Source organism: Eschrichtius robustus, chromosome 20 (assembly GCF_028021215.1).
Source record: "Eschrichtius robustus isolate mEscRob2 chromosome 20, mEscRob2.pri, whole genome shotgun sequence".
Taxonomy (NCBI): domain Eukaryota; kingdom Metazoa; phylum Chordata; class Mammalia; order Artiodactyla; family Eschrichtiidae; genus Eschrichtius; species Eschrichtius robustus.
In genome coordinates, this window is record NC_090843.1 from 50158011 (window position 1) to 50184475 (window position 26465).

The 26465-nt window shown below is 55.0% G+C and overlaps 2 protein-coding genes across 4 annotated transcripts in view; one reads left to right on the forward strand and one right to left on the reverse strand.

Annotated features, from left to right (window-relative positions):
* Positions 1–1275: 1275 nt before the first annotated feature.
* Positions 1276–18985, forward strand: LGALS9 (galectin 9). Of its 3 annotated transcripts, XM_068529826.1 has the most exons (11): positions 1276–1364; positions 7592–7683; positions 10343–10544; positions 11383–11493; positions 12867–12962; positions 14586–14621; positions 15181–15231; positions 15898–15939; positions 16407–16495; positions 16593–16755; positions 18522–18985. In XM_068529826.1, exons 1-11 carry the CDS (start codon positions 1326–1328, stop codon positions 18666–18668), a joined length of 1068 nt encoding a protein of 355 aa, XP_068385927.1. In that variant the 5' UTR covers positions 1276–1325; the 3' UTR covers positions 18669–18985. The 3 variants fall into 3 exon arrangements, with proteins under 3 accessions (XP_068385927.1, XP_068385928.1, XP_068385929.1); XM_068529827.1 differs by lacking the exon at positions 12867–12962; XM_068529828.1 differs by lacking the exons at positions 12867–12962; positions 16593–16755.
* A 1361-nt stretch (positions 18986–20346) lies between these two features.
* NOS2 (nitric oxide synthase 2) overlaps positions 20347–26465 on the reverse strand; it is a 31450-nt gene continuing 25331 nt past the window's right edge. The window contains exons 21-26 of the mRNA XM_068529595.1: positions 25781–25988; positions 24048–24135; positions 23475–23596; positions 23010–23158; positions 21840–22034; positions 20347–20909 (exon numbers count right to left, since the gene is read on the reverse strand). Of these exons, the coding sequence (XP_068385696.1) occupies positions 20790–20909; positions 21840–22034; positions 23010–23158; positions 23475–23596; positions 24048–24135; positions 25781–25988 (882 nt within the window). The 3' untranslated portion in view covers positions 20347–20789. The remainder of the gene's footprint in view (positions 20910–21839; positions 22035–23009; positions 23159–23474; positions 23597–24047; positions 24136–25780; positions 25989–26465) is intronic.

The window sequence follows — 26465 nt, forward strand, 5'->3', positions numbered from 1 at the left end:
CTTGACCGCGGGGCCCTGTCTCTAGCACATGGTGAGGACCTGCTTGACTTCAGGTAAGTCTATTGTCACTATGTCTTTCCTCCCTGCCCCCCTCCCCGACCCAGCTGATCCTGAGTCTGTTTCAGTCAATCATTTCCTTTAATAAGGTGCTGGAGCCAATTAAAGGCAGTTTATTCAATATATTGCCCCCACCTCCATGTCACTTGGAATGTTCTGTTATGTCCAAGACTTCCCCACTCCCCATTCTAAAGCCCAGAATCAAGGGAGAGAAGAGAAGAGAGAAATTCATAGAGAGGAGGGATCAGAAGCTCCCAGGGCATCATTATACACAAGAATAGGGTAACTCCATTACGAGGTTTTCTATTGGCAAAACATTTCTTTCTACGTGATTATGATTATTTTTTAAAGATTTATTTATTTATTTATTGGCTGCACCGTTTCTTAGTTGCGGTACACAGGATCTTTTAGTTGCAGCTTGTGAACTCTTAGCTGTGGCATGCATGCAGGATCTAGTTGCCTGACCAGGGATTGAACCCAGGTCCCCTGCATCGGGAGCGCGGAGTCTTACCCACTGGACCACCAGGGAAGTCCCGTTTTTTGTTTTTTTTTTTGCCGTGCCGGCGGCATGCAGGATCCTCATTCCCTGACCAGGGATCGAACCCATGCCCTCTGCAGTGGAAGAGCAGAGTCCTAACCACTGGACCACCAGGGAAGTCCCTACATGATTATGTTTTTATATGAGGGATAGAATTTTAAAGGGGAAGAATACCTTTTTGAGAACCTAAGTAGCCTCATATGGCTCAGGATGCCACTAGTGAGCTGTGCGACCTTGGGCATGACCCTTAAGACTCTCTGAGCCTCAGTTTCCCTGTCTGGAAAATGGGTATAACCAGGCCTTCCCAGCTCCACTGCCAACCCGTGCACAGGCAGCGCCGTTGTTGTCTGGACACTCATGACACAGCCACACGCTCACGGGCAGTGTCGTCTAGTAGCTTGCTGCAGTGTGAATGTGGTCAGGATCTCTGAGCCTGCATGAACCTCTGTGAACTATTCGGTCATGGGTGGAGCGCAGGAGGAGAGTGGAGGGAAAAGGCACTGGGTGAGGAGCACCCACTTCCCTCTCCCAAGTATCATCCTCCACCATCCTCCCTCTGCAACCTACCTCTCTCCCTTTCTCTAAACCCATTTCCTCTTGCTCCTGGCTCCTCCCCCATTGAATAACCGCCAAATTGCTTTGGTTTCTATTTCTTTGTTAAGTCCTCCCCAGTGCAGAGGACTGCCCTGTCAGTGTGCAAAGTGGCAGCGGCCACGGAGGCGGTGGAGAGATGGCCTTCGGCGGCGCCCAGCCTCCCTACCTGAGCCCAGTGAGTTCCGGGGCTGTGGGTAGCCTCAGCCAGGGGGAAACAGCTGTGGGGCTCTGAGGAAGCAGCTCTTGCAGGTGGAGGGGGGAGGCATCCCAAAGAGAACACCACAAGGGCAGAAAGGCCAGCTGGGGCAGCCCTGACACAACTTCTGCTCCACGCCCGTCTCCCTGGTGCTGTTCAGGGCTGGAGGGGGTGAGCATCCCAGGATTTGTGCGTCTGACAATCGTTTACTGAGCTCTTCCGGGTGCCTCTCCTGTTCTAGGTGCTCAGTGGGGGAAAGAAGGGCCTAAGTAACAACTAGAAAAGTGATGGCTTTTTTTGCTTGAAGGCAGTAGTAAACAGGGCTTCTGGGGAGATTAACAACCCAGCACGGCAGTGAAGGGCATTTACTTTGAAGATGGCCTCTCTGGGGTCAGCCATTTACTAGCTGGGTGACCTCAAGCAAGTTACTTTACCTCTCTGGGCCTCCGTTTCTGCATCTGTATAATGGGGATAATCCTTAAGTCACTGCCGAGGTGGGGGTAAGGATTAAGTGAGGCAGCACGTCAGGAGAGCTTGAATGGTGTCTGGCCCACTGTGGGCGCTCTGGAAGTGTTTAGAATTGTTACGAGTCTGGGGGCAGCAGGGAAGGGCTCCCAAGGAGGTGTCTGCTCCCTGAGGGGTGAGTGAACAAGGCAGCGCGGGTCAAGGGTGTCTGCGAGGGACCATCTCAGGAGTTAGCGGGGGAGCGGGGCTGCCCCTGCATTGTGGGGCGCAAAGGGCTGCCTTCTGTGCCTTTTTGCCTTCTCTGGGGAGCCCCTGTAGCAGGCGGCCTTTTTAAACCCTCATCATCCCCATGCCACACATGGAAAACTGAGGCTCAGAGAGGTGGAGGCCATTTGTCAAATGTCCCCAGATGGTAAGTGGCCGAGGAGGGAGGTGTCTTGATTTCCCCCCCGCCCCAGAGGAAGGAGGTGGTCCAGGGAGAGCACTGGGGGAGGACGTGGGCCGGCAGGCGGCAGCCCAGGCCCAGGAGGTTTCTGTGGTCACTGGGTCCTGGGCCGGGCCCTGCAGTAGGAGCCTCTCCCGGCCTCCGCTTCCCAAGAGGCCGGCAGGTGGGCTGACGGAGCCCTTCGTGGGGAGCGGGGGTGGGCGGAAATAGGTGTGGGGAGCTGCTGGGGGGCAAACAGGCCGAACCCACCTCTGCAGGGGCCCCGGCGTGGCCTGTTTGCTCTGGGGAGTGTCCAGTGCCCCTCCGTCCACCTCGTGAGGGCTCCCAGGGTGGGGCTGGAGGAAGCTGGGCCGCCCGGTGGGTGCCTCCACCGCGGCCTCGGGGTCAGAACGTGTCACCTGGGTCTCTTGCTCCATCAGATGGGCGACCCAGAGCCCCTTCCAGGCCCTGACGTTTTATTATTCTGGTGACGTGTTTTTACTTTTTAATCCTTGGATTCAAAAGGCAAAGATTTCAGATCAGAAGGAAACTCCTTCTACGGCAGCAGAGAGTCAAATCAGGGGCTTGGAAGTCCAGACCGGAAAGAGGCTGGGTGCAGCCCTCACAGGCACCCGGAGCACCGTCCAGCCCACGTAGCCACCCTCTCCCAGGCCACCCATTGGCCTGAGTACCTGGGACCTCACTTCCTCCGAAGTGCAGTGGGAAGGTCATCTGCCTGGCCTGTCTGCTGGGGAGGCCACGCCTCCAGGACCCGCCTCTGGAGCCCCCCCCATTCCTCGCCCACGCCCCGCCGGCCTCATCTGGCCCAGCCCCCAGAGGGCCAGGAGGGCAGCTGGTGTCACAGTCAGGACAGGACTCGCTGTTTGGCCCAGGGGAGCACTCGGTAAGCCAGGAGCGAGGGTGCTCTGGGCTTCATCGTGAGAAGCAGACCATGTGGTGGTTAAAAGCATGGGTGCTGGGGTTCAAACCCGGCTCTGTCTCTGCCCGGCTGTGTGGCTTTGGGCAAGTCATGCAGCCTTCCTGTGCCTGTTTCCTCATCTGTAAATGTGGCACTAATAATGACCAGGGTTGTTGTGAGGATAAGAAGATAACACAGACGGGGAAGGTTGGCCACCAGAAGGGCAGCAGTGCCCTCTGGCTAAAAGCTGGCCCCTCTGTGCCAGCTGTGGCTGGGTGGCCTCTGTGACACTGGGCCTCCAGAAGAGGGCGGCCCACCCTCTGGCCTGTAGGGCCTGACTCTGCTTTCCGGACTGGATAGGAAGAGGAGGAAAAAATCCTCAGCCTCCAGGCACAGCCCAGAGCTGAGAGCGAGTTCTGACCCAGCAGAAAGTTTAAGTCATCCTCATGCAGACAGCTGCCATTGTCAAGGCCTTCCAGCCAAGGGCTTTCCACTTAGCCTTTCACCTAATCCTCTTTAAGCACACTGCCAGGCTGGCAATGCTATTGTCTCACTGTTCCGAGGAGGGAATTGGGGTGCAGGCAGGTCAAATGACTTGTTCAACATCAGAGCTGCCAGCACAAGGAGCTGGGAGGCGAGCCCAAGCTGTGGGACCATAAATCCAGCATAAAAATCCATCCTCCTAAGTCATACAAAGCAAAAGCAGGTGCTGCTGTTTCCTGCTAAGGTCACACACACACACATACACACATACATGCACGGAGGGGTCCTTGGCCAGCCAGGCTTAAAACAATACAAATTTATTCTCTTACAGTTCTGGAGGTCAGAACTCTAAAATCAAAGTGTCAGCAAGGCTGTTTCCTTCTGGAGGCTTCAGGGGAGAATGTTTCCTTTTTATTTTTTTTTCTGCAACTGTTGAATCTCAAATATTTTCTTTTTTTTTTTTTTTTAGTGGTTGTTCCATTTTATTTTTTATTTTTTATTTTTTTGGCTGCATTGGGTCTTTGTTGCTGCGCGTGGGCTTTCTCTAATTGCTGCGAGCCGGGGGCTACTCTTCGTTGCAGTGCATGGGCTTCTCGGTGCACGGGCTTCTCATTGCGGTGGCTTCTCTTGTTGTGGAGCACAGGCCCTAGAGCACGCAGGCTTCAGTAGCTGTGGCACGTGGGCTCAGTAGTTGCGGCGCACGGGCTTAGTTGCTCCGCAGCATGTGGGATCTTCCCAGACCAGGGATGAAACCCGTGTCCCCTGCATTGGCAGGCAGATTCTTGACCACTGTGCCACCAGGGAAGCCCGAGAACATTTCCTTGCCTTTTCCAGCTTCCAGAGGCTGCCTGCTTGTGTTGGCTTGTGGCCCCTTCCTCCTCCTTTAAAGCCAGCAGCTTCTTGCTTCTGTTGTCACATCTCCTACTACCAATTCTCCTCTTCTGCCTCCCTCTTTGAGGACCCTGTGACTACACGGGGCCCACCGGGATAATCCAGGATAACCTCTACATCTCAAGATCCTCAACCTAATCACATATGCAAAATCCCTTTTGCCATGTAAAGCAACATATTCACGACTTCCAGGGATTAGAATGTAGACATTTTTGGTGGGGCAGAGGGGAGGGTGGTAATCATTCAGTCTACCATACCCTCCTTGGAGTCAACCAGTGTTAGCAGTTTCTTTGAATCCTTCCAGAAATGTTTTGTTCATGGTAAGTAAATATATGTATATAGCCTCCCCAACCCATTTTAAAAATAATACGTGTGGCATCATTCCGTATCAGTTCTCAAAGAGTCCCCTTCTTCCTCTTCTCTTCTTGTTAAGCCGCCATAGAATCCACTGTATGGAAAGAACATAATTAATTTCACCATTTTCTTCTTGGTGGACTTTTGGGCTCTTTCCAATTTTTTTGCAATTATAATGCGGCAGTGGATAATCTTGCCTTTAGGATTATACTCAATTTGAAATAATCTTGTGTTTCAGAATTTGAGGGCACCATTTAAGACAACGAAATCTCACAAAACTTTTTTTGGGGAAATCCTTCCTTAAGATTAACCTGTACTGCCTGCCCCCATTATCTACACATGGCTTCCTCCATCCTGCCTTCCTTCTGTGCCCTGATGACCCCATCCCAACACACTCTGCCTTCAGTTCTTTATACCTTCGTGTGAATATGCTTAAGGGAAGGGCCCATACTTGCCAGGAGTATGCATTTTAAGCCCTGTCTGTCATGATGGTGTGAAAGGCTCTTAAGAGAATTTCAGGCTTCAACAAACAAATGAGGGGATTCTTTTTCCAGGAAGTACGGCCTGCTGGTCTATAACTGTGTCAGGCTGATTCTACTTCTTCAAAATCACTGGCACGGACAGAAACAACAGAGAGATCTCAGAGATGTAGAGAAGCCATGATGTGCTTAAGGTCACCAAAGTATTTAATGGCAGAGTTCAGACCTAACCTGAGGTGCCACAAAAGACACCTTTCCCAAAGGTCCATGGAGAGCAGAGTCTGTCTGAATGGGATCCTGGCGTTACAGGTTATCTCCCAGGGTGAGCTGTGCACATGAGTTAGGAGGGGTTTCTCTGGATTCTGAGTGGCTGTACAGCTCAAGGACATAGGCTAGGACTGAACTGGGCTGGTGGGTGTTTTTTGTTTGCCTGCAGAGTGCTTATTTTAACTCGTTGCTAAAGAAAATTTTAAAATTTAGAGAGAATAGTATCATAAACAACACATACCCGTCATTCAGTTTCAACTCACGACCTGTCTTGCTTCATCTCTACCCAACCCTACTTCCCTTTGCACTCCTGGATGATTTTGAAGCAAATCTAGATATATCATTTCATTGCAAATATTTCATTATATGTCTCTATAACAAAGGAAATCTTCTACAATCCTTTTTAAAGGATTTTTCCCCCAGAAATTAGAAAGTTTTACAGAAAAAAAATTCCAGATTTTGGTCTTCTCCTAAAGACTTGGAAGCTCTGCCAACACTGGACCTGGATGGTAATCACTGGTTACAGCTGAGTGGACACTGCCTCTTTAGATAAGGAAGATGATGTCTACTTTGCCTCAGTCCCTACCAATCCCTATTGTACCCTACCTGGCCAGCTCACCTATACACATCACCTGCCTGGCTCCTGTACTCATTTAATTTTTTTTTTTAACATCTTTATTGGAGTATAATTGCTTTACAATGGTGTGTTAGTTTCTGCTTTATAACAAAGTGAATCCGTTATACTTATACATATGTCCCCATATCTCTTCCCACACATTTAATTTTTGTAAGGAATTGACTTAAAGGAAAAGGTAGAAAAGACTTGAACAACTTGAAAAATGTGAAAATTGACTAGGAGATAGAACTGTGTTTAAGGCAGTTTGTAGAACCACATTAGATAAAAGGCATTCAGGAACGAAGCTTTGAAAGCTGAGACATAAGCAATTTAGGAACTTTGATTAGAGAGACCCAGGTGGAAGGAAGCAGAGGGGCAGTAGAGAGATAACCTACCATGTACCAGTCTCTTCCACAGACTTTTTGTCACTCAATCATCAATCTCACTCAGAAGGTGGGATTTATCCCTGTTTCACAGATGAGGAAATTGAGGCAAAGAGAAGTTAAATAAACTTCCCAAGGCTGCTAAGGTAACAAGCAGCCAAATTAGGATTTAAATCTGGAGTATGCCTGGCTCTAAAATGAGGCATCCCTCACCGTAACCATGGATCCTTTAAAGAGGCTCAGGAAAGAGAACGTGACAAAGTGATGGGGCCCAGGAGGGGTGGAGATGTCACATTAGGACTTTGGAGGATGCCAAGGGCCTGGGGGAAGGAATGGGAGCCCAGGAGCAGGAGTAGAAGAGGGGGCTGCCCCGCGGTTGCAGAGAGCACCTGGGAAGAGGCACTTTCTGAGGCGGTGGAGGGCAAAGGTCATGGTCACGGTTGTTCTCGGGGTGGGATGGGCAGGAGAGGGGAGGATGCCTTCTTCTTGGCCTGCTCAGGTGAGCAGAGGGTTTATCCTCAAGAACAGGTTGGTGGGTCTCTTTGGTCCCTTGGGCCCCCTGAGTCCCCAGCCAGGGGACTTTGCTAAGAACCTGGCCTGGGGTCCAGCAGCCCCCTCCTCACTCCCCTGGTTCCTTCCCATCTCAGGGCTGTGGACATGCCACTTCTTCCTCTTGGCAGCTGCCACACTGTCCCTGACACATCCTCTCAGAGCCAGGGGGATCTCCTTCTCACAACCTCAGAATGTCTGTGTAACTTCCTCGCTGCAGGCCTGGAAGGCCCGTGGGGCAGAGCCTCTCTCTGTCCTGTTCACAGCTGCACCTGGCCCCTAGCCCAGTGCCCGACACCCAGGCCAGCCCCCAGCAAGTGCTGAAGGGGATGGAGAGAAGCAGTCCAGCCCACTGACCACCGTCTCCTCCCCGCAGGCCATTCCGTTCACTGGGATAATCCAAGGGGGTCTCCAGGACGGACTTCAGATCACCATCAATGGGACCGTTATATATTCCAACGGAAACAGGTACCTGGAATCGTTGTTTCTCTCAGCCTCGCCCCTGAGCGAGCCAGGGCGCTCTCAGCTCAGGTTGGTCCACCCAGCATCCTCCGAGCTGCCCGCACCTGGCTCAGGGGATGAGAAGGGCCCGGCCCCTGCCAACAATGCACGGCACTCCTGCCATCTGCCAGTAGCACCCAGGGCACCATTAACCAGACTCCCCAAAGACGGGGGAGGGGATAATGGGAGCTCCCAGTCTAAGGAGGGAAGCAGGCCAGCCTAGAGGCAGAAGTTCCAGGACTGAACACTGCATGCTGTGACCCAGAGTTGCAGAAACATCACCTTCCTTCATTTCCTGTAGCTGCCCTCATCTACTTCGGAGCCCTCCCTTGGTCTGACATGGAAATAGTTAAACTTGCCATCAAAGTTGTAATTTGGTCTCTTTCAGTTTCAAGCTCTTTCCCGGAAAATGCTAAGTCAATTCAAAAAATAAATATCTTAGCGCTGTTTCCAGCGCTCCTCCTAGTTCCCAAGGGGGCTTCCCAGGAGAAGAGCCTGCACGTATTCTCAGAGGCAGGAGGGTTCTCAGATGCTCACGCAGCCCTGGCTGACCTCTGCTGAGGTCCGGGTGGCTCGGAGGCCTGGGACCCGTGCCCAGTTTCGGTGGGGTCCACGTGGGCTGCACCCTGAGGTCCACAGTGCCCACGGAGGCCCCTCTGGACACGTGGCCCTCTCTCAGAAGCCTCTCTGTCCCAATCTCAGCTGGCTTCTGCCCCTACGTTTCCTCTCATCACTTTGCATGGGGCCCAGGGACCTTCTGGATTCCTTCAGGCCCCTCCCAGGCCCAGCCCTACCCCTGCATCTAGATTCTAGATGACTTCCTCTGCCATTGCTTCCCCTCCAGGTGGACACGGACACACTGACCATGGGACTTTGAGAGCCCTGAGTGCCCCCAGGGGACTCGGAGGGAAGTGAGGCACCCAGATCCCCCAAAACTCTGCCAGCATGGGAGTCCCAGACCTCGACTCTGAACTTCCATTGCTTTCTCTCTCCCCCTTCCTCTGCCTACCCTTTCTCCCAGCGCAGGAGGGCTTTCTACTCCCACCCTGTCTAATAGAATCTCTCCCTACCTCCGAGGGTCCCCCTTCCGATGGGAGCTTTTGCTCTCTCCCTTCCCTGGGGCAGGAATTTTCAAAGGAACACAGGAATGAAGCTGGAGGACCGCAAAAGGAAAACTACACCCAGAGGTATTTCAGAAACACTATTCTCCACTTTAAGAGGAATAGAGACTTAGATTTTCTCATTCCAGAGTCACTTGGAGCTTCCTTTCCCTTCGGTATTCCCAGAGGGAGGGCGGCTGGGCTCAGGGCCACGCCAGTTTCCCGCAGGCCCCGCTGGCTGAGGGTTCACAGAGAGCTCCGATGCTGAGGACGGCGTCCAGAACACACCCCCCTTAACCGAGAAAGAGAACAGGCTCTGGGGGCTGCCCTGGCGGTCCAGTGGTCAGAACTCCACACTTCCACTGCAGGGGGCACAGGCTTGATCCCTGGTTGGGGAACTAAGATCCTGCAAGCTGCTGTGCGGCCAAAAAAAAAAAAAAAAAACGTGGCGGGGCTCTGCAGGTAGGGGCTCTGTCCATCGAGGGCCACGCTTGGGTGCAGGGCAGTGCCTGGCTCTGAGGGGCATGACGTGGGAGCGAGGCATGCTCTCTGACCGCTGTGTGTTTGTTGGGGAGACCAAAGTGACCCCGAGAGGCAGGCTGCAAACCACACTGATGCTGAATCCAGGGAAGGCGGACCCTCAGAACCTCAGACTGGAACTTGGTTTGGGGACACGAGCGAGTTCCATCTGGGAAGAGGCAGAAGAAACATTTATTGCGCCCACTTTGTGAGCCAGGTCCCTCGGAAGATTCTTTTGTTTCTGTCCTCACCTTACAGTCAAGGCTGTACCCAAAGGAAGATGGGATGGCGAGGGGCTTCCTCCGAGGAGAGATGGGAACAAAGAGTTGCTTGCTTGGGGGCTTCCCCTGGCCGCCTTGTTAATCATCCTCGAAGGAAGGCAGTCACCCCCTTTCCCGGATGCGGCAGCTTGAGGGTAGCGAGGTGCGGGGTCATTGCAAATGACAAACAGTGCAGAGCTGGGGTCTGGGTCCAGGACTGCTGACCTCACTCAGGTCAGGTGGACACACGCCAACCTCTACAGGGGGACAGACGCGCACACTGAGGTCCCCACGCCCGGAGGGCTAGTGTTTATTCTATGCCTCCCCTTTAGACACCATCTCTGTAGGCGTCCCATCAATGTCACGTGTTCTTTCCGTTTGTCCTCTTCTCTCTCAACTGAGCAGATGTGGGCTGGCCCCCAACGAGCGACCACTTGGCACAAAAGGTTCTCACTCCTAGGCACATTTCTTGACTTCCATCTTGGATACAAATTTCTTTACCCATTTTCTACTTATTTTTAGAAAATCACACTGTAAGGGCAAAATGTGGTAACTGCACAAAAACATACTAAGTGCAAATTAGGTGAGCAAAAAAGATGGCAACAACTAAGGATGGGTACAAACCAGCCACGCAGGTTGTAGGCAGGATCCCAGATGGATGTCAGTCAAAGGCGTGAGACCCTCCTGTTCCCACCCTTGGCAGTAAGCCAGGATACCGAGAGCCCTGTCTGATTTCCCTCGGCCTAGGTTTGCTGTGAACTTTCAGAGCGGCTACAATGACAATGACATTGCCTTCCACTTCAACCCTCGGTTTGAAGAAGGCGGGTATGTGGTCTGCAACACGAAGCAGAAAGGAAGCTGGGGGCCTGAGGAAAGGAAGATGCAAATGCCCTTCCAGAGGGGGTGTCCCTTTGAGCTCTGCTTCCTGGTACAGAGCTCGGAGTTCAAGGTGAGCAGGAACTCTCCTCTCTTCCCTTCGGCTGTCTGTCCCCCAGCCTGATCAGGCGCGGTGAATAGCATTTAAATAGTCACGTGAGCAACACCTTTGTACAGAGAAGAGGACCATTTCCTTGTAAGGATGCAGTCTCCTTACACACCTTCACCTGCATCTACAAGTGCACTCGTTGCTTCTTTTACTCCGGAAATAAGCACTAGATAAGTCACCATGGTGCTTTTTGGCCTCCTGGGTCTTTAAAGTCCAAATTATTTCCGTTCCTCTGCCCTTCTTCCACTCCAGGTCCCTGGTAACATTTGTTTTTGTTACATTGGTGCAGCCTTTATCCAGGTGTTATTAATGGCTTAGTTTTGCAGGGCATTGCAAACTGCTTTTGCAAGCAGAGCAGTGTCTCTGGGCTTGTGGAGACGGGGGGGTGGGGTGAGTACATCTGTGTCTGTGCCCCTCTGTGTGAACATGGATGTTCCCAACCCCTCACCATGCAACCTGACGTCACCTCTCCTCTGCTCCCCACGAACCTTTGTATGCATATTTCAGTAACAGCCCAGGTGACCTAAGATTAGAAAGACAAACCTACTGCAATAAGCAGACAACCGTAAGAACTAAAAAGCCAACAACCAGAGCCACGCAGGGATTGTGTCCGGATGCACTTTGGATCACAAGCATGTTCCTGTAACTGGCACAGCTCTGAAGGCTGATGCCCCCGACCTACAGGGGATGGATGTGAAAACTAGACACAGGTCTAAACTTCTAGAAGCAGGGGTCCCAGAAGCTTGGGTGAGTTCCCACCTGGCCAGGGACCCCCTCCTGCAACATGCACTCATCTCGGCAGGTGATGGTGAATAAGAACCTCTTCACGCAGTACGCACACCGCGTGCCCTTCCACCGTGTCAACGCCATCTGTGTCACGGGCGCCGTGCAGCTGTCCTACATCAGCTTTCAGGTCAGACTGTCCACCCAGCACCCGCCCCCAGGGGCTGGGTGCAGGGCCCGGTCCATTGTGCCCAGGCCCTGCTGCGTGGGCCCAAAATTGCCAGCCAGTCTCCTTTCCAGGTGGCTCTGGGGACACACCTCTGGCTCCCCCGTCCTGTCCTTGTGTCGCTGTCTCTGTCTGGGACACCTGCTTCAGTCTCCCGGGCTCCTTGGCCACTCATCTCTGTCATTCCCACCCTGGTTAGGAGGCCGTGTGGTTGTAGAAAGACCCGAGGCTTGGGAATCAAACTGAATCCAGCTCAAATCTCCAGCTCTGCCATTCTCATCGGCTGGGGGATCTTAGACAAGTGACTTCGCCTCTCCCAGCCTCAGTTTCCTCACCTGTGGAAGGAGCAGGGTCTCTGCCACCCCATAGGTCCTTGTGTGAGTTCAATGAGGCGATACACATCAGAGGTCACAGAATAGCCTGCATGGGCCACACTTGGGTCTATTTGACCCTCTCTGTGCTTTAAAATTTTTGAACGTGTTACCAGCATCTAAAAGGTCAGCAGAAGTTTTTTGTTTTGTTTTGTTTTAATTAATAAGTAAGTAAGTAAGTAAGTAAGTAAGTAAGTAATGGCTGTGTTGGGTCTTTGTTGCTGCGCGTGGGCCTTCTCTAATTGCGTTGAGCGGGGCTCTAGAGCATGGGTTCTAGGCACGCGGGCTTCAGTAGTTGTGGCACATGGGCTTCAGTAGTTGTGGCACGTGGGCTTCAGCAGTTGTGGCACGTGGGCTTCAGTAGTTGTGGCATGCAGGCTCTAGGGCACAGGCTCAGTAGTTGTGGCGCATGGGCTTAGTTGCTCCACGGCACGTGGGATCTTCCACTTAAAAATAGTTAAGATGGTCAATTTTATGTGCATTTCACCACAGTTTAGAAAAAAAAAAAAGGTCAGGTGATAGCACATGGTAATCCGGATTTCTGGCTTTTTGTGAAAACTGGAAAGATTGGGGCATGCTGGGCCCACATTCTGCAGGGCCCCAGGCCGCTGGCTGGGAGCTGTCGGCACCACTTTGGTATTTGAATGTGTACCCTGAGATGGGAAGGCACACAGCAGGCCCTTGACAAATATGAGGCCCTTTCTCTTTGGTCCTCATCTCTCATACTCCTTCCCTCCCGAACTCCCCCTGTGGGGTTGGGGAGAGAGGAGAGAGAGATGGAGGTGGAGAGAGAGACGGCCAGCCTGCCGTCACTCCCTGGAGCCTAAGCTTCCCTCTGCCCGTCCTGGACACCCCGGCTCCCCCTGCTTGCCTGTCTGTCTCCCTCTTGCCTAGCCCCTGCTTTTCCCCTCTTCCTTGGTTCCGTTAATGCTTCTCTTCACCCCATGGCACCTTTTGTTTTAACAGAACACTGGCGCAGCTCTCATCCAGCCCGCCTTCTCCACGGTGCAGTGCTCCCAGGCTGCCTGTTTCCCACCCAAGCCCAGGGGGCGCAAACCGAAAGTGAGTTCAGTGGAGGCCTGGGCCGGCTGAGCTGTCAGCAGGAAGGACAGAGCGTCCGAGACGCTGGTCCAGCCAGCAGGCCAGCCAGGGTCTCCAGGCCCTGTCATGCCCAAAGGTTCCCTGCCGCCATCCACACCCCCGGGCCCAGAGCTGGGGACCTGGGGGTGTCCTTGGCTCTGCCTTCCTCTCATTATCTCTCCAGGGCACCAGTGACTCTCTTCCCAAAGCCACGGCCGTGGTCCAGGCCATCTGCCCCCTCAACACCCCGACCACGGCCTAGTTCCCCACGGCCCACTCACCCACCACAGTGACCTTCCTATGCACAAATCTGATCACGTCCTCCCCCTGCTTTAAAGTCCTAAAGGCCCCAAGTCCCTGTAGATAAAGTCCAGACAGCAGGACCTGCAGAATCCTCCCCAGTCTTGCCCCAGCCTCCCTCCCGGCCTCATCCCTCACCCAGGAAGTTCACGCAGCCCCCACTGCTCATTTGGGGCTCTCTCAGGCCACCGTGCTTTCTGCACATGCTATCCCAGTGCTGAAAGCACCCTTTGCCACCCTCCCCCAGCCAGTCCCGAGTGGCCCTTCACAGCTCGGCTACGTGTCACTCCTCTGGAGCACCGCCCCTGGAGTAGGTCACTGGCTGCCCTCCTGGGTCACCACAGACTTTGGACATGTCTGTGCTACACCGGTCACCACGTCCTGCCATAACTGTGTTTATGTGTGTCTCCTCATCACTCTCCTCCCTCCTTCCCTACACCCACCGGGCCCTTCGTGGGCTGGGATCGTAGGTGGTTTATTTGTGTATCCCTAGCATTTTGCACAGTGCCCGGCATGCCGTAGGGACTCAGTTAGCGAATGTGGAACAGGTTTGCAAGAGGAACAGTCTGCCGGGTGAAGGCAGGGTCCCGGACAGGAAGGGGAGCAGGGCCTGGCCCTTTCTTTGGCCACCTGAGCAGTGGGGACTGGGAGGAGGGCTGTCTCTCTGCTCAGCCTTCCCGGGCCCAGCACGGTGCAGCTGGGGCACCTGCCTTCTGCCATGCGGACACAGGACTGATGGAGCTGCAGGGAGCCTTTGCAGGGCAGCCCGCCTTTGGCCCTGGCCTGGGGAGGACAGGGTGTGGCGGATACAATCAGCAGAACTGGGTACCATTTGGATTTTATCTCTTGTTACCTGGGTGAGCTTGGGCAAGTTGCCTAATCTTTCTGAGACTAGTTGCCTCACCAGCGAAACAGGAGGCAAGGATGCCTCCCTCACTGTAAAGTCTTGAAGCCAGAGCCTGGCACACAGCAGGCCTTCAGCCAATGCAAGTTTTCACCTTATGGGTGAAATATGGCACCGGGAGTAATGGCTTTGCCTCTGGGAGCTAAGGGAAGCTAAACGGTCTGTATCAGACATATCCACCTCTCCTTCTGAAGGAGCCAATGGGAACGTTCCCCCTCCTCCACCCCAACCCCATTGCATAACCATAGTGTACCCGGGATGGTGGGTGAGAAGATGGGCGCCCAGAAGGCTCAGGAGGGAGGCCGCGTGTGAGGAGGCCTTTCTTACCACAGCTTCTGCCGCCACGTTACTCTCGTGTGGCACCAGTGTTAACCACCATTTTGGTTTCTCATCCCCTTCAGCCTCCAGGGATCTGGCCGGCCAGCTCGGCTCCCATTGTAAGTGTCTTGCTCTCTCTTCGGAATCTCTTCACTTCGGCTTTTCCTGTGGGTTAAAAGGAGGAGGCGGAGCCAAGCATGGAGCCTCTCCCGTTGGAGGGTAGGGCCGCCAAGGCCAGACCCTTGGGCCATCTGCCTCGCTGGGGTGGTGATGGTGCGAGGGAGTTCGGGGGGGGGGGGGGGGGAGGGGAGGGGTGGCTGGCCCTGATGAATCGGGAAGGAGCCCCAGTGGCCGCTGGTTTGCTCAAGGCCCTGCCACTCTGTGGGCAGACACAGGACACCAAGGCCCCACGTTCACTTCTTCCTTCTGCAAAGCGAGGCTGTGCTAGAGACATTCCCCTGAGAAGAAAGATGCAGGCCACAAATGCAACCATGTTTCTTCTCCAGAGAAGAAACACCTCTACCTGCCAGTTTCGGGGCGTCTGGTCAGGATGATTGGGCTGGTTACAAGCTCAAGATGACCTCACCTAAGAGGAGGGTGTTAAGTGGTGCCCTCTGGTGGCAGGTGGCCATCTTCACACCGGTGAGAGCCGGTTAAAATGGGGTTTCTTTCTTCCAGACTCAGACCATCATCCACACCGTGCAGAGCACCCCTGGACAGATGTTCCCTGTAAGTCTGAACGCTCTGGTCAGCTCACAGCCCCACCACGTGCCCCTTTCCCAAGGAGTGAATTCTCTCGGCCCAGAGTCAGGAAGAAAGCAGTTTAGCAAGGAAGGTGGGGACATTTGGGGCTGGGCCCTCTGCTTAGGAGAAACGCACGTAAAACTCTCCATGGGACAGTAGAGATTCTGGATCAGGCTGGATTTACCCAACGACCCAAGAAATAGGTCCCCTAGGGACCAACAGGAAAACTGGTCCTTCTGTCCCTGAGAGGGGAGTGCAGTGGTCCCAGTATCTGGATATGAGACCCTCCATCCTGAGGACAAGCCCCCAGGATGTCACTGCTGATCACAGGCTTAGGCTGCCTCTCCTCCTCCTCCTGCCAGTGCAAAGCACACGGGGGGCCTGGAGTCAGTGGGGCTGCCCCTGGAGGGGTTGAGGGGCAGGTGACCATGATGGGATCCAGGAACACGGCAGGAGTCCTGCCAAGGCTGACATGGGAAGGAAGGTGACTGGGAGAATCCAAGGCCTGAAGCCCCACGACCTCAGTCTCCCACTGGAGCATCCCCTCTAGAACGTGCGAGGGCGTGTGTGTGTGTGTGTGTGTGTGTGTGTGTGTGTGTGTGCGCGCGCGCGCGCACTCCCGTACTGAATTTCCCGATCTCTTTTCAACAGAATCCCATGATCCCACCCATGGCATATCCCAACCCAAGCTATGTAAGTGGTTTCCCTGGGAGGGGTGGAGGTCTGCTTTGTGTTGTGCAGGGTTGGGGTAGGGGGAGAGGGGAGGGCAGCTTACAAAATGAAAAGCAGTCCTTTAGTAAACTGAAGTTCTGGAAACTTCCAGGTAACTTAGAAGACTTAGGAAAGGGGCTTTCACCTTGAAAATCGTCCCTTCTCCATGAGCATATTATACGGTCTTCCCTTCTCAGCCCAAGCATCCTTTGCGTCCAACCAAAGCTCTTTTCATGATAGTAAATGCCCATTAATTTGAGGAATGCTGGAAAGTTCTCCTTTGCCATTTACTGAGCCAAGTAAAGATACCATGGAGTTCTTTCTTGAAGATACAGGCACAGTTAAATTGTCGACTGACAGTCCAAATGCACAGAAGTTGACATGAAGTTTCTCTTGCAGCGGCGGCTGCTCTGGCTGCTGCTGTCTGACCTGCCCCCTCCTCCCCACAGCCGATACCTTTCTTCACCTCTATCCCCGGTGGGCTGTACCCCTCCAAGAGCATCACGGTGTCGGGTACCATCCTGTCCAATGCTCAGAGGTAAGCCAGGGTTCCTGGGGAGAAGAGACACCCCAAGGTCATTCTGGCCATTCCCCCGGCTCGGGGCAGAGAGTCCATGGGAGCGGCCCATCCCCAGGTTCTACATCAACCTGTGCTCCGGGAGAGACATCGCCTTCCACCTGAACCCCCGCTTCGACGAGGATGCTGTGGTCCGCAACACGCAAATCAACAGCCGCTGGGGGTCTGAGGAGCGAAGCCTGTCCCGACAGATGCCCTTCTTCCGAGGCCAGAGCTTCTCGGTGAGATGCTGCAGCCCCGAGCTGGGAGGGGCTCTCAAGGGGCAGGTGGGGCAGCGGGTGGAGGTCATCTGGGGGCACCTTGATCGAGGCAGGAGCTGATGCCTCTGGGGTGAGGACTGGGCCCAGAAGAAGAGAAAGTGTTCACCAAATTACTGCTATTATCATTTTACTGTTGTGTCCCACATAAGGCAGGTGGCAGGTGCTACCTGCTGTTACAGGTGAGGAGACTCACTCACACGTGCAGGCTACTTGCTAAGGTCACACAGCCCATCAGTGCCCAATCGAACTCAAGAATGAGGTGTCATTCATTCACTCACTCACTCATTCATGCAACAGTCATTTATCAGCTATTTCATCCAGGCCCACTTTGAGCAGCAAGTACCCCAGGTACTGGGGGGACAATTAGGAAACAGACGGTCCAGGTCCTGCCCCCATGGAGTTTACAATCAAGGTGGGGGAGGAACAAGGAAACAAATATATGGACAGATCGCTGCAGAATAGCAACGGGTACTATGCAGAGGGCAAAGTAGAATAAGAAATAAGTGAGCCCCGGGCAGGGGCCATGCTTCCTTAGGCGGGGGCAGACCTTGGAGGAGGCCCCAGCACAGGCGGGACCTCAGTGGTAGGAGGAGCCCACCTTGCAAAAAATCTAAGGGGCAGCAGAGGGAGCTGATATCATCGCCGAGGCAGAGGCTCATGGTCGTGGCCTGTCTAGGAAGCAGGAGGGCCGGGGCTTCTGGGAGAGTGAGGATGGGGAGGTGGCGGGTGGCACTGCTGGAGGCCTGGATGACACAGAGCTGGGTTCTCGACCCTGACTACATACTCAAATCACCTGAGAGCTTGAAAAAGAAAAAGCAATGCCTGGCTCCACCCCAGGCCCACGAGAGGATGAGCCTGGACACCCGTATTTTTAAACATGCCCTAATACTCCTCACCCAGGGTTGAAAATGACCGACGTAGGGCCTTGTGGGTCATGGATTGTGGATCTTAGTCCAGGGTGTTGGTGTGTTTCAAGCCAGAGAGCAATATACTTTGATAGCTGTGTGACCTTGAGCAAGTGACTTAACAGCTCTGTGCCTCAGTTCCCTTATCTAAAATATGGGACTGCTAGCAATATTGATCTCACAGAGATGGAAGAAGGAAATGAAATCGAGTTCGTGACACGCTTAGGACAGTGCCCGGTCCTAAAATATGGGGACCATATTTTAACAGCTGTGCTGCCACCGCCTCTGGGAGAATGTCGGGGTGGAAGAGACAAGTTAGGAGGCTGCCGCAGCAGGAGTGCAGGCGCCGAGCACTCCTGTGTGCCGGGTCCTAGGGGCATGGATGACACAGGCCAGCATTTGTGTCCCTAGAGGCTCAGGGTCCAGCTAGAGGGTGAGGATAGGGGTGGGGGACACAGCCTGAGGGGGCGCCTGACTCGGCTAGGAGGGGCTCAGGAGGTGGGGAAAGGCCGGGAAGGTTGGCTGCAGGAGGGCGAGTCCTGAAGGGGGAGTAGCGGTGATCCACGCAGACAAGGTGTGCAGAGTGGGGAGCACGGGGGGAAGGGCATTCTGGGGGGAGGAACAGAATATGTAAAAGCACAGGGAAGGAGAGCATGAGGCGTGTTCGGGGAAGAGTGAATCCTTCGGTGTGGCTCGAATGCAGGTGTGGGTCTTGCTTAACTAACGTTTGGGGAAGGTGGGAAGGAGGGAGGGAGACGTGAGGCTGCCTTCGGCTTTGAGGACAGTCTAGGCGGGGTACAGATGCTGGGGCCTCTCATCCAGGTGTGGATCATGTGTGAAGCCTCCTTCCTCAAGTTGGCTGTGGATGGCCAGCACCTGTGTGAATACTACCACCGCCTGAAGAACCTGCCCGCCATCAACAGCCTGGAGGTGGGGGGCGACATCCAGCTGACCTACGTGCAGACATAGGCCAGCCCTGCCTTGGGCTGCCGTCTGGCTCTGCCCATCACCCCCACCTGCACCGCATCTGGGGCTTTGCTGGAGAGACCACGTCCTTGGCTGGCTCTGCTTCTGGCCACGTCCACCTCGCCCCAAGCCGCTAGCTGTCACTCCACGCGGGAGGCGGTATCCTCGGCCCCTCCCCTTCCTCCAGTCTTTAACCTCTCCTCCTCCCGGAAAGCTACCCTGATGACACCCCACTGGTCCCCACCAACGGGCAGGAGCCTTCTCAGCAGGGGGTTCTCCCCTTTCCCAGTGTCCTTGGAATAAAGAAAGAACAATGCTTGTCGGCACGTGTGCCTGGGATGATCGTGGTTTATTAACTGAGTTTGGAGGCCTTCTGGAGTCTCTGGAATCGGGGAGGTCCAGGCTGAGGGAAGAGGGAGGAGAGAGCACGGGCTCACTTTGATCAGGGGGTGGTTCCTGACATCCGGGCCTGCTCCCCGTGGGTCCTCCACGAACCCCACAAGGGTGTGGGAGAAAGCTCAGGCCTCTTGGACAGGCATGGCTGACGCAGGAAGCTTGGTGACGGAGGTGAACCCAGGAAATGTCCCCATGCTTCTGAGATGGGCCAAGGGCTGGGCTGGGCTCCCGAGAAGCCGACTCGGAAGAGAGGCCTGTTTGTGCGCTTCTGCTGTGGGTCCCCTGGTGTCGGGGGTCAGGGTGTGCGTGGGAGAAAGAGATTCAGTGTGCGAGGTTCTGCCAGTCACTGAGCCAGGGCATGGGGACCGCCTCTGTGTCCCCATGATGCCAGCGCATCCTGCTAGCTCCAAGAATCCTGTCCTCGGGAACCAGGGTGGGGCTCAGGGCATCCTCAGACCAGCAGTGCCAGCAGCACCTGGGAGCGTGAATCCCGGGCCCTGCCTCGGACCTCCTCAGCGTCTGCGACGTGACAAGATCCCAGGTGGTCTGCTGCACGCCGGAGTGTGAGAGGCACTGGTCTAGGGGACTGTCGTGCAGATGCGTCGCTGGGACACCGAGGTCGCATGCCCCTTTCTCCCCACTACCCCACCCGAGCAGGAGTGGTGGAAGGGAGAAGTGGGCCGGGGAGCCAGTGAGACAGAGGCCCGACCCAAGCTGGGAGCCAGATTTTGCCAAACCCTCACTTAGCCCCTGGCTGAGTTCTTTCCTTGTTCTCACCGGGCTCAGTCCCTTGAGAAGCCTTCCCCGTGAAAGATGTGTGTCCTTCCCTCACTGCCACGTCCTTGACGTGCGGCCCAGCCTCACCTGTGCTGTCACCCAGGGCCCAAATCATTACTGGCCACACTTTCACGAAACAGGCAGCCCCAGAGCAAAAGGCGGCGACTGCCTAAGACCGGGCTGTGGTCTAGGCCTTCGCTAAAGACTTGGCAGCCTCGCACCCCTGCCACGCCCCATGTGAGACGCCTCCTGTGTGAGATGCAGCTCATGCCCGCCGGCCGGCCTGTGCTTCCTCATCCCCATCACGGGTCTTCAGATGTGCACAGAACTCCGTGTGCTGTCCCCATACCCGGTGGGCATTTCAGAGGAGCAATGGGGCCAAGCTGATATGTCCCTTTGTGGGGGAATTTTTGTCCAGGCTGTGGCACCCCCCCCCAGCCCCCAACTCTGTAGAGCTTAAGGCTGCTTTCCCTACAAAACACCCACACACACACACAATGTGGTTAAAATAAAACGCATTTCGTATAAATATCTCCATCAAGGAGTCATACAAGGAAGGCTCAAGAGGCAGACTGGGGTTTGTTTTTTTACATACAGAGGCATAAATAACTGTACATGGGCAGCTAAATATGGAGTGACGTGACAGCGCCTCCTGGTGGTCACCCAAGTGGTGCAATCAAGGAAGTTCCATCCTTCTCACCCACTGGCCAGGCCTGGCACTGCAGATTTAGTCTCCAAGGGACCGGGGAGGCCCATCTCTCCATCACCCCGGGAAGGGGCTCACTCAGTCCAGGCTGCTACTGGTAGCAGGTCAAGTAAAGGGTTTGAGAGGGAAGGATATGGGGAAATAAGATGTGAGGCTTGGGGATATAATCTCCCTCCAATATCCCCAGTTCTGTGACCTCAGAAAATCGAGAGTTGGCGCCATCCTTAAATTCTACGGTGGCAGCTTTAACTTCTCCTGTGGGCGCTTGGAGCTCTGGTATTGCTGGGCAGCTCCGCTGCCCCATCCTTTTTCACCTCATAGGGAAATACAGCACCAAAGATATCTTCATGATAGCGCTTCTGGCTCTTTAAGGGAAAACAGAGACCAAGGTGTCAGGTCTGTTGGCGTAGCCACCTCTCACTCATCAGGTCCAAGCTGGGACAAGCCCCAGGGGTCCCCCTGCTTCCCCATCACACCTACACACATGAGCCATTTTCCTTCTCAACTGTCATGCTTAGATTATTCTTGAATCTCACTTAGACTATGTAACTCTCATGAACACCTGCTCTGGCGTGGACCACCAAAGCATCTCCCCAAGCTTTATGATGGACGCTAAAGCCTGTCCAGTGCTTGTCCTACAAGGTGCTCCAGGAAATGTGGGCTCTGAGATAAATATGGTTGGGAAATGCCGTGTACTTTCTCCCAGTCTTGAAGTGCCACGATGCACAGCAGCCTGTCAGGGGCCCTGAGAGTCTTGTAGAAAAATCAACATGGGGGCTTCCCTGGTGGCGCAGTGGTTGAGAATCTGCCTGCCGATGCAGGGGTCACGGGTTCGAGCCCTGGTCTGGGAAGATCCCACATGCCGCGGAGCAACTAGGCCCGTGAGCCACAACTACTGAGCCTGCGCGTCTGGAGCCTGTGCTCCGCAACAAGAGAGGCCACGATAGTGAGAGGCCTGCGCACCGCAGTGAAGAGTGGCCCCCGCTTGCCGCAACTGGAGAAAGCCCTCACACAGAAACGAAGACCCAACATAGCCAAAAATAAATAAATAAATAAATAATAATTAAAAATGAATATCTGCTTAAAAAAAAAAAATCAACATGTTTGCCTTGGTTTAACTGAGCAACCAGACCAGGATGTACAGTTAGGCCTTCTAACAGCCCGACCAGCTCTGACCTCCGGCCACCACTAGGATTCCTCTGAGCCCAGACTGTTCTGAGCCTGACTCCCCTGGCCCTGGCTCCCTGGCCCGTGTCCTTGACCTGCGGCCTGAGCCCACACAGCAGCGGCCCTACCTTAAGCTGGAAGAAGTAGTCCTCCACCTGCTCCTCAGTTAGGCTCAGCGCGGTGGCCACCAGCTGCTTCAGGGTGCGGGCCACATCCCGGGCCATGCGCACGTCCCCGCAGACATAGAGGTGGCCTCGCTCCTCGTGGAGCACGCGGAGCACCTCGTCCGCCAGCTGCTGCCGCAGGATGTCTTGAACGTAGACCTGAAACCAGAGGAGGTGGTGGGTCCAGGCCCCCACTGCTGGGGGCGAAGGCTGCGGTCAGGCCTGCTGGCCACGGGGAGGTGAGGAGGAGGTACGAGGGGCGGCGGGGTGAGCACCCTCCTGGCCAGGGCCCTGCACGGGGACCAGGCTCGGGATGAGGAGGTGCACTGGTGCCCTGCCCGGCCCAGGCCTGGGCTGGGGCTGGAGAGGCGAACGCTGGCCACAGCCATGCCCTGGAGGAGCTGACTCTCTAGTTGGGGCTCCCTGATTTGCTCTGAATTCACCGTGCCTCAAAGAGGCATCTATCAAGCCACTTACCCTGCCCGGAGCTCTGAGGCCCACCTGCCTACACCCCAGAAAAGGGAATCTCTGTCCCTGAGATCCCCCTGTAATTCAGAGCAGGGCTCCCCAGCTACACAGAAGTCCTGGAGTCAAGTGGGGACTCTCTGCTCTTGCTCCACCCAAGATGCCCAGTGACCCTGGCACTGGGCACGGAGTACCAGGTCTGGGAGGAGCCCAATGGGATCAGTTCACAAAGGCTGAGCCAACAGTCTTTTCCAACTCCCCGGGCTCATGGGGCAAAGTACTCCCCGGCACAGCAGAGCCGGTCAGCGGGCCGTGCCGGGAGCAGCGGCTGCCCCCCAGCCTTGCTGTGCTTGAGCGTGAAGCCGACCTGGACCACCTCTCCCCCCGACAGCTGTACATGCTGGGGGAGGACCTTCAGCAGGCTGGGCACTGGGGGTTGACCCACATGTGACTCTGACTTAGCGCTGAACGTCTCAGGGCCCGTCTCTTCTCCTGGAAGAGTGAACATAATCGCTTCACAGCGCCACTCTGGTGACTGTATAATCGCCTCCATTTTAGAGCTGAGGAGGTGAAGGCTCAGAGAAGTGAGGGGCTTGTGGGGAGCCAGGCACCCACCATAGTCTGTGCTTTTAAGGCTCCACCCACTGCACGGGCAGCTGCAGCATTTACCTTGGGCTGGTCAGGCAGGCGAGAATAGGCTGTGTGCACCTCATGCAGCACCCCCTTCCGGGTCATCTCCAACATCTCCTCCCGGTAGATGTGGTCCTCATCTGGGTGGCGGCACCCAAACACCAGGGTCATGCGGCCACTCTGGAGACCTGCAAGACCCAGCAGGCTGCAGTTACCAGGGTGGCCACCAGAGGGCGGGCGGGACATGCTTCAAGGCCTGCCGAGCTGCGCACCCAACTAGAATCCCATTTCATCCCCACGTGCTACCTAGTAGTGTCCCCACTTTACAGATGAGGAAACTGAGGCCCAGGGCATTCACATCCTTTGTCCATACAGGCTGAGGCAAACTTGGGAGAGGGGCCAGGAAACATCTGCGGGGTGGCTACAGCTTCAGTTCTACTCCCAGGCAGGTGCTGGGCACCACCTGGTACCCCCTCCGCACCCCCAAAAACCCTCCAGCTGTACCATTGTGCTCGGCATCATGCAGCCGCTGCTGCCAGAAACTGCGGAAGGGGGCGATGCCCGTGCCAGGCCCGATGAGGATGCAAGGGTGGGAGGGGTCCTCGGGGAGCTGGAAGCCGCTGGCACTGAAGGGGACAGAAGGAAAGAGGCCCCGTCCTCAGACACCCTGGGTCGGATGCACACGCAGGACAGGGGCTGGGGAGCTGGGGATGTGGCCGGGGGCGGTAGTGTTGCGGGGTGGAGAAGACAACGAGCTCAAAGTTGATTTCCCATGTCCTGCGGGCTGTTTCATGTCCCCGGTCCAGGCGCACCATCACCTTGCCCTGGGGTCCCTCTGAAAAAGGCTGAGCCTCATTGTCCTCTGGGCCCCAACACCGCTGCCACCTCTGTCCCTGCTAGAGACTTGGCCATGCTCTACCACAGGGGGTTAGAACAGAGAGGCCCAGTGTGACCCTAGTGCCTTCTTTACGGGCCAAGGGGCCCAGAGTGGCATCTAAACCCCAGATTCCTCCCTTTCAACCCAGTACTCCCCGGGGCCAGTGGTCCCGTGATGGACACAGTGGAGGGGGTGCTTACCTTCGCACGAAGCAGGGCACCAGGTCTTGGGGCTTCAGGTTGCTGAGCCATGTGCTGCAGACGCCGTGGTGCAGGGGACCCTGGCCGTCTGCAAGGACAGCGCACACCTGAATAGCATCGTCCCTCCCACCCCTGCGTGAACCTTCTCAGTGGCTCCTCCCACACTGACGCACCTCCCTGAACTGCCTGCTCAGGCACCCTGCAGGCTTTAATCAAGGGAATGTTTTTCTCCTGGTTCTGAGTTCCACCTTCTATTCGCCCAGAGTTGGCAAAAGCTGAAAGGGACTCAGAGAGTGTGCAAGGCTCTCCTTGTGCCACTGCAGAAACTGAGTCTCAGAGAGGGAAGGTCTGAGGGAAGGACTCGTACAAGGTCACTCGGGTAGCAGTAGAATCAGGTCACAGCTCAGCTTCCCTAACTCCTACTCCGATGCTCCTTCCAAGAGTTTCTCCAGGGACCCTCCCAGCCCATCACTTAGCTCCGATGACAGTAGCACAAAGTGGCCCCTCAGGGTGACCACAGTCACTTCCTCGCAGTGTCTTCAGGAGTACAGCCCTTGCTGGTAGGAACTCTGGGTGACGGACAAGCTGCTGAGCCTTCCGGTCTGCTCTTCCATCTCTGTCTCCCCCAGTGGCCCCTCCTGGGCTTGTGGAGACCCCAGGTTCCCTTCCCAATGGCCCAGCATTTGAGGGGACCTTCAACCAACTCGAGAAGTCCCGCTGGTTCTCCTCTGGATGGAACCTTGCTCTCACAGGATGTGCCTGCCTCTCCTCTCCTGGTCTGAGGATTGAGACTTGGCCTCTGCAGATGTTCTCTAGCAGAGCAAAGAGAGTCTCTGCCCAGTTTTCAGGAACTGTGTGATTGTGCTTCTCAGAGCACAAAGGGCTCTGAGGTGTGAGCCAGCTCCCCAGCTTTGCCAACCCAGGCAATGCTCAGTTACGGAGAGAGGGCAGGGGCATGTTTCATCCAGTGGAGGAGCCAAGCCCAGCTGGACAAGGTTTGGGACCTCCCCGTGTATGTTAGCCCATCCCCCATCCTCTGCCCTCACAGCACCCTGCACTTTCCTTCTTAGCACCTACACAATGACAACTGTCTATTTCTATGAGTCTCTCTTCATTGTTCCCTCTAGATGGGAAGCTCCATGGGGGCAGGGTCTATGTGTGCTGTATTTCCACACCCACCGTGGTGCCAGGCATAAAGAGGTATGAAATAAATCATGGCTGAATGAGTGAGTGAATGACTGAACAATCAAGGCAGACTCACCCCTGTATTCAGGCTGGACTATCAGGAAGACTAAGAATCGCTGGGCTCCCACTAAGTACTGGGTACTTCCCACATCTGATCTCATTAAATTGTCCCAACAGGAGTTGGACAGTAGAGAGGAGTATGGTGGTTAAGAGCTTGGACTCAGCAGTCAGACTACCTGGGTTTGCATCTCAGTTCTCTACCTGCTACCAGGGTGACTTTGAACCTGTGGCTTAACCTCTTTGTGCCTCAGTTTCCTCGCCCGTGAAATGCACACAGCTCCCGTCTCACATGGTTACCGATCACACGTACACAAAGATGTTAGCTCAGTGCCTGGTTCATGGTAGTCTCTCCCACACTCCTCCTATAGCTGTTAACAACTCTGGAAGGTGGGTGTTTAAGGATGAGGGGACCAAAGCTCAGAGATGTTGAACAGCTGCCCCGTAAGTAGCAGGCTTGGGCCACTCCACAGCCTCTGCCCCAGCCTTACCTCGGGTGCGGTACGTGAGCACGGCCACAGTGAGGTGGATCTCCGTGGGTGTGTGGTCCCTGGAGGAGCTGATGGAGTAGTACCGGGGCTTCAGGACAGGCAGCTGGGAGAGCAGGAAGCTGGCAGGCACCCGCAGGGACGGGAACTCCTCCAGCACCTCCAGGAAGGTGGGGCTGTTGGTGAACTTCCACGTGTTGTAATCAGACGGCTGAAAGCCAAGGGCAATATGAGTGTCTCAGGGCGTTTGCCCCACACAGAGGGAAGAGGCTGTCACAACCCGGTATTCATTCATTCACTCCCACAGCAAACACTTCAAAGAACCAGGTGCTGTCCACGGTGCTGAGAATACCGAGCTAGAGAGGAAAACGTTCCTGTGCTGGAGGAGCTCAGGCCAATGAGTAGCATTTCTCTAACTTGTCTGCTTAGAACTTTACTGTCAGCAACTTGTGGGCAGGTGTCAAATCTTTATTCTAATCTAATTTGGGGAAGGGCTTCAGAATCATACAGACCTGGGTTCAAATCTTGACCGAATGCCCTTACTATCTGTGGGATCTTGTCCTCATTACTTAACCTTTGTGGAATGAGGATAGCATCACCTACCTGATGGGGATGTTGTGAGAATTAAGTGAGAAAATGTGTGCCAGGTTAGTGCAGAGCAGCCACAGGATAATGGCAGTGGAGGTGG

Excerpts from the sequence above, each read along its gene's own strand:
- LGALS9 (XM_068529826.1), top strand. The coding sequence starts at position 1,326 with ATGGCCTTCGGCGGCGCCCAGCCTCCCTACCTGAGCCCA. Across the intron at positions 1,365-7,591 it reads AGCCTCCCTACCTGAGCCCA|GCCATTCCGTTCACTGGGAT; the intron begins GTGAGTTCCGGG and ends TCCTCCCCGCAG. Across the intron at positions 16,756-18,521 it reads TCCGAGGCCAGAGCTTCTCG|GTGTGGATCATGTGTGAAGC; the intron begins GTGAGATGCTGC and ends CCTCTCATCCAG.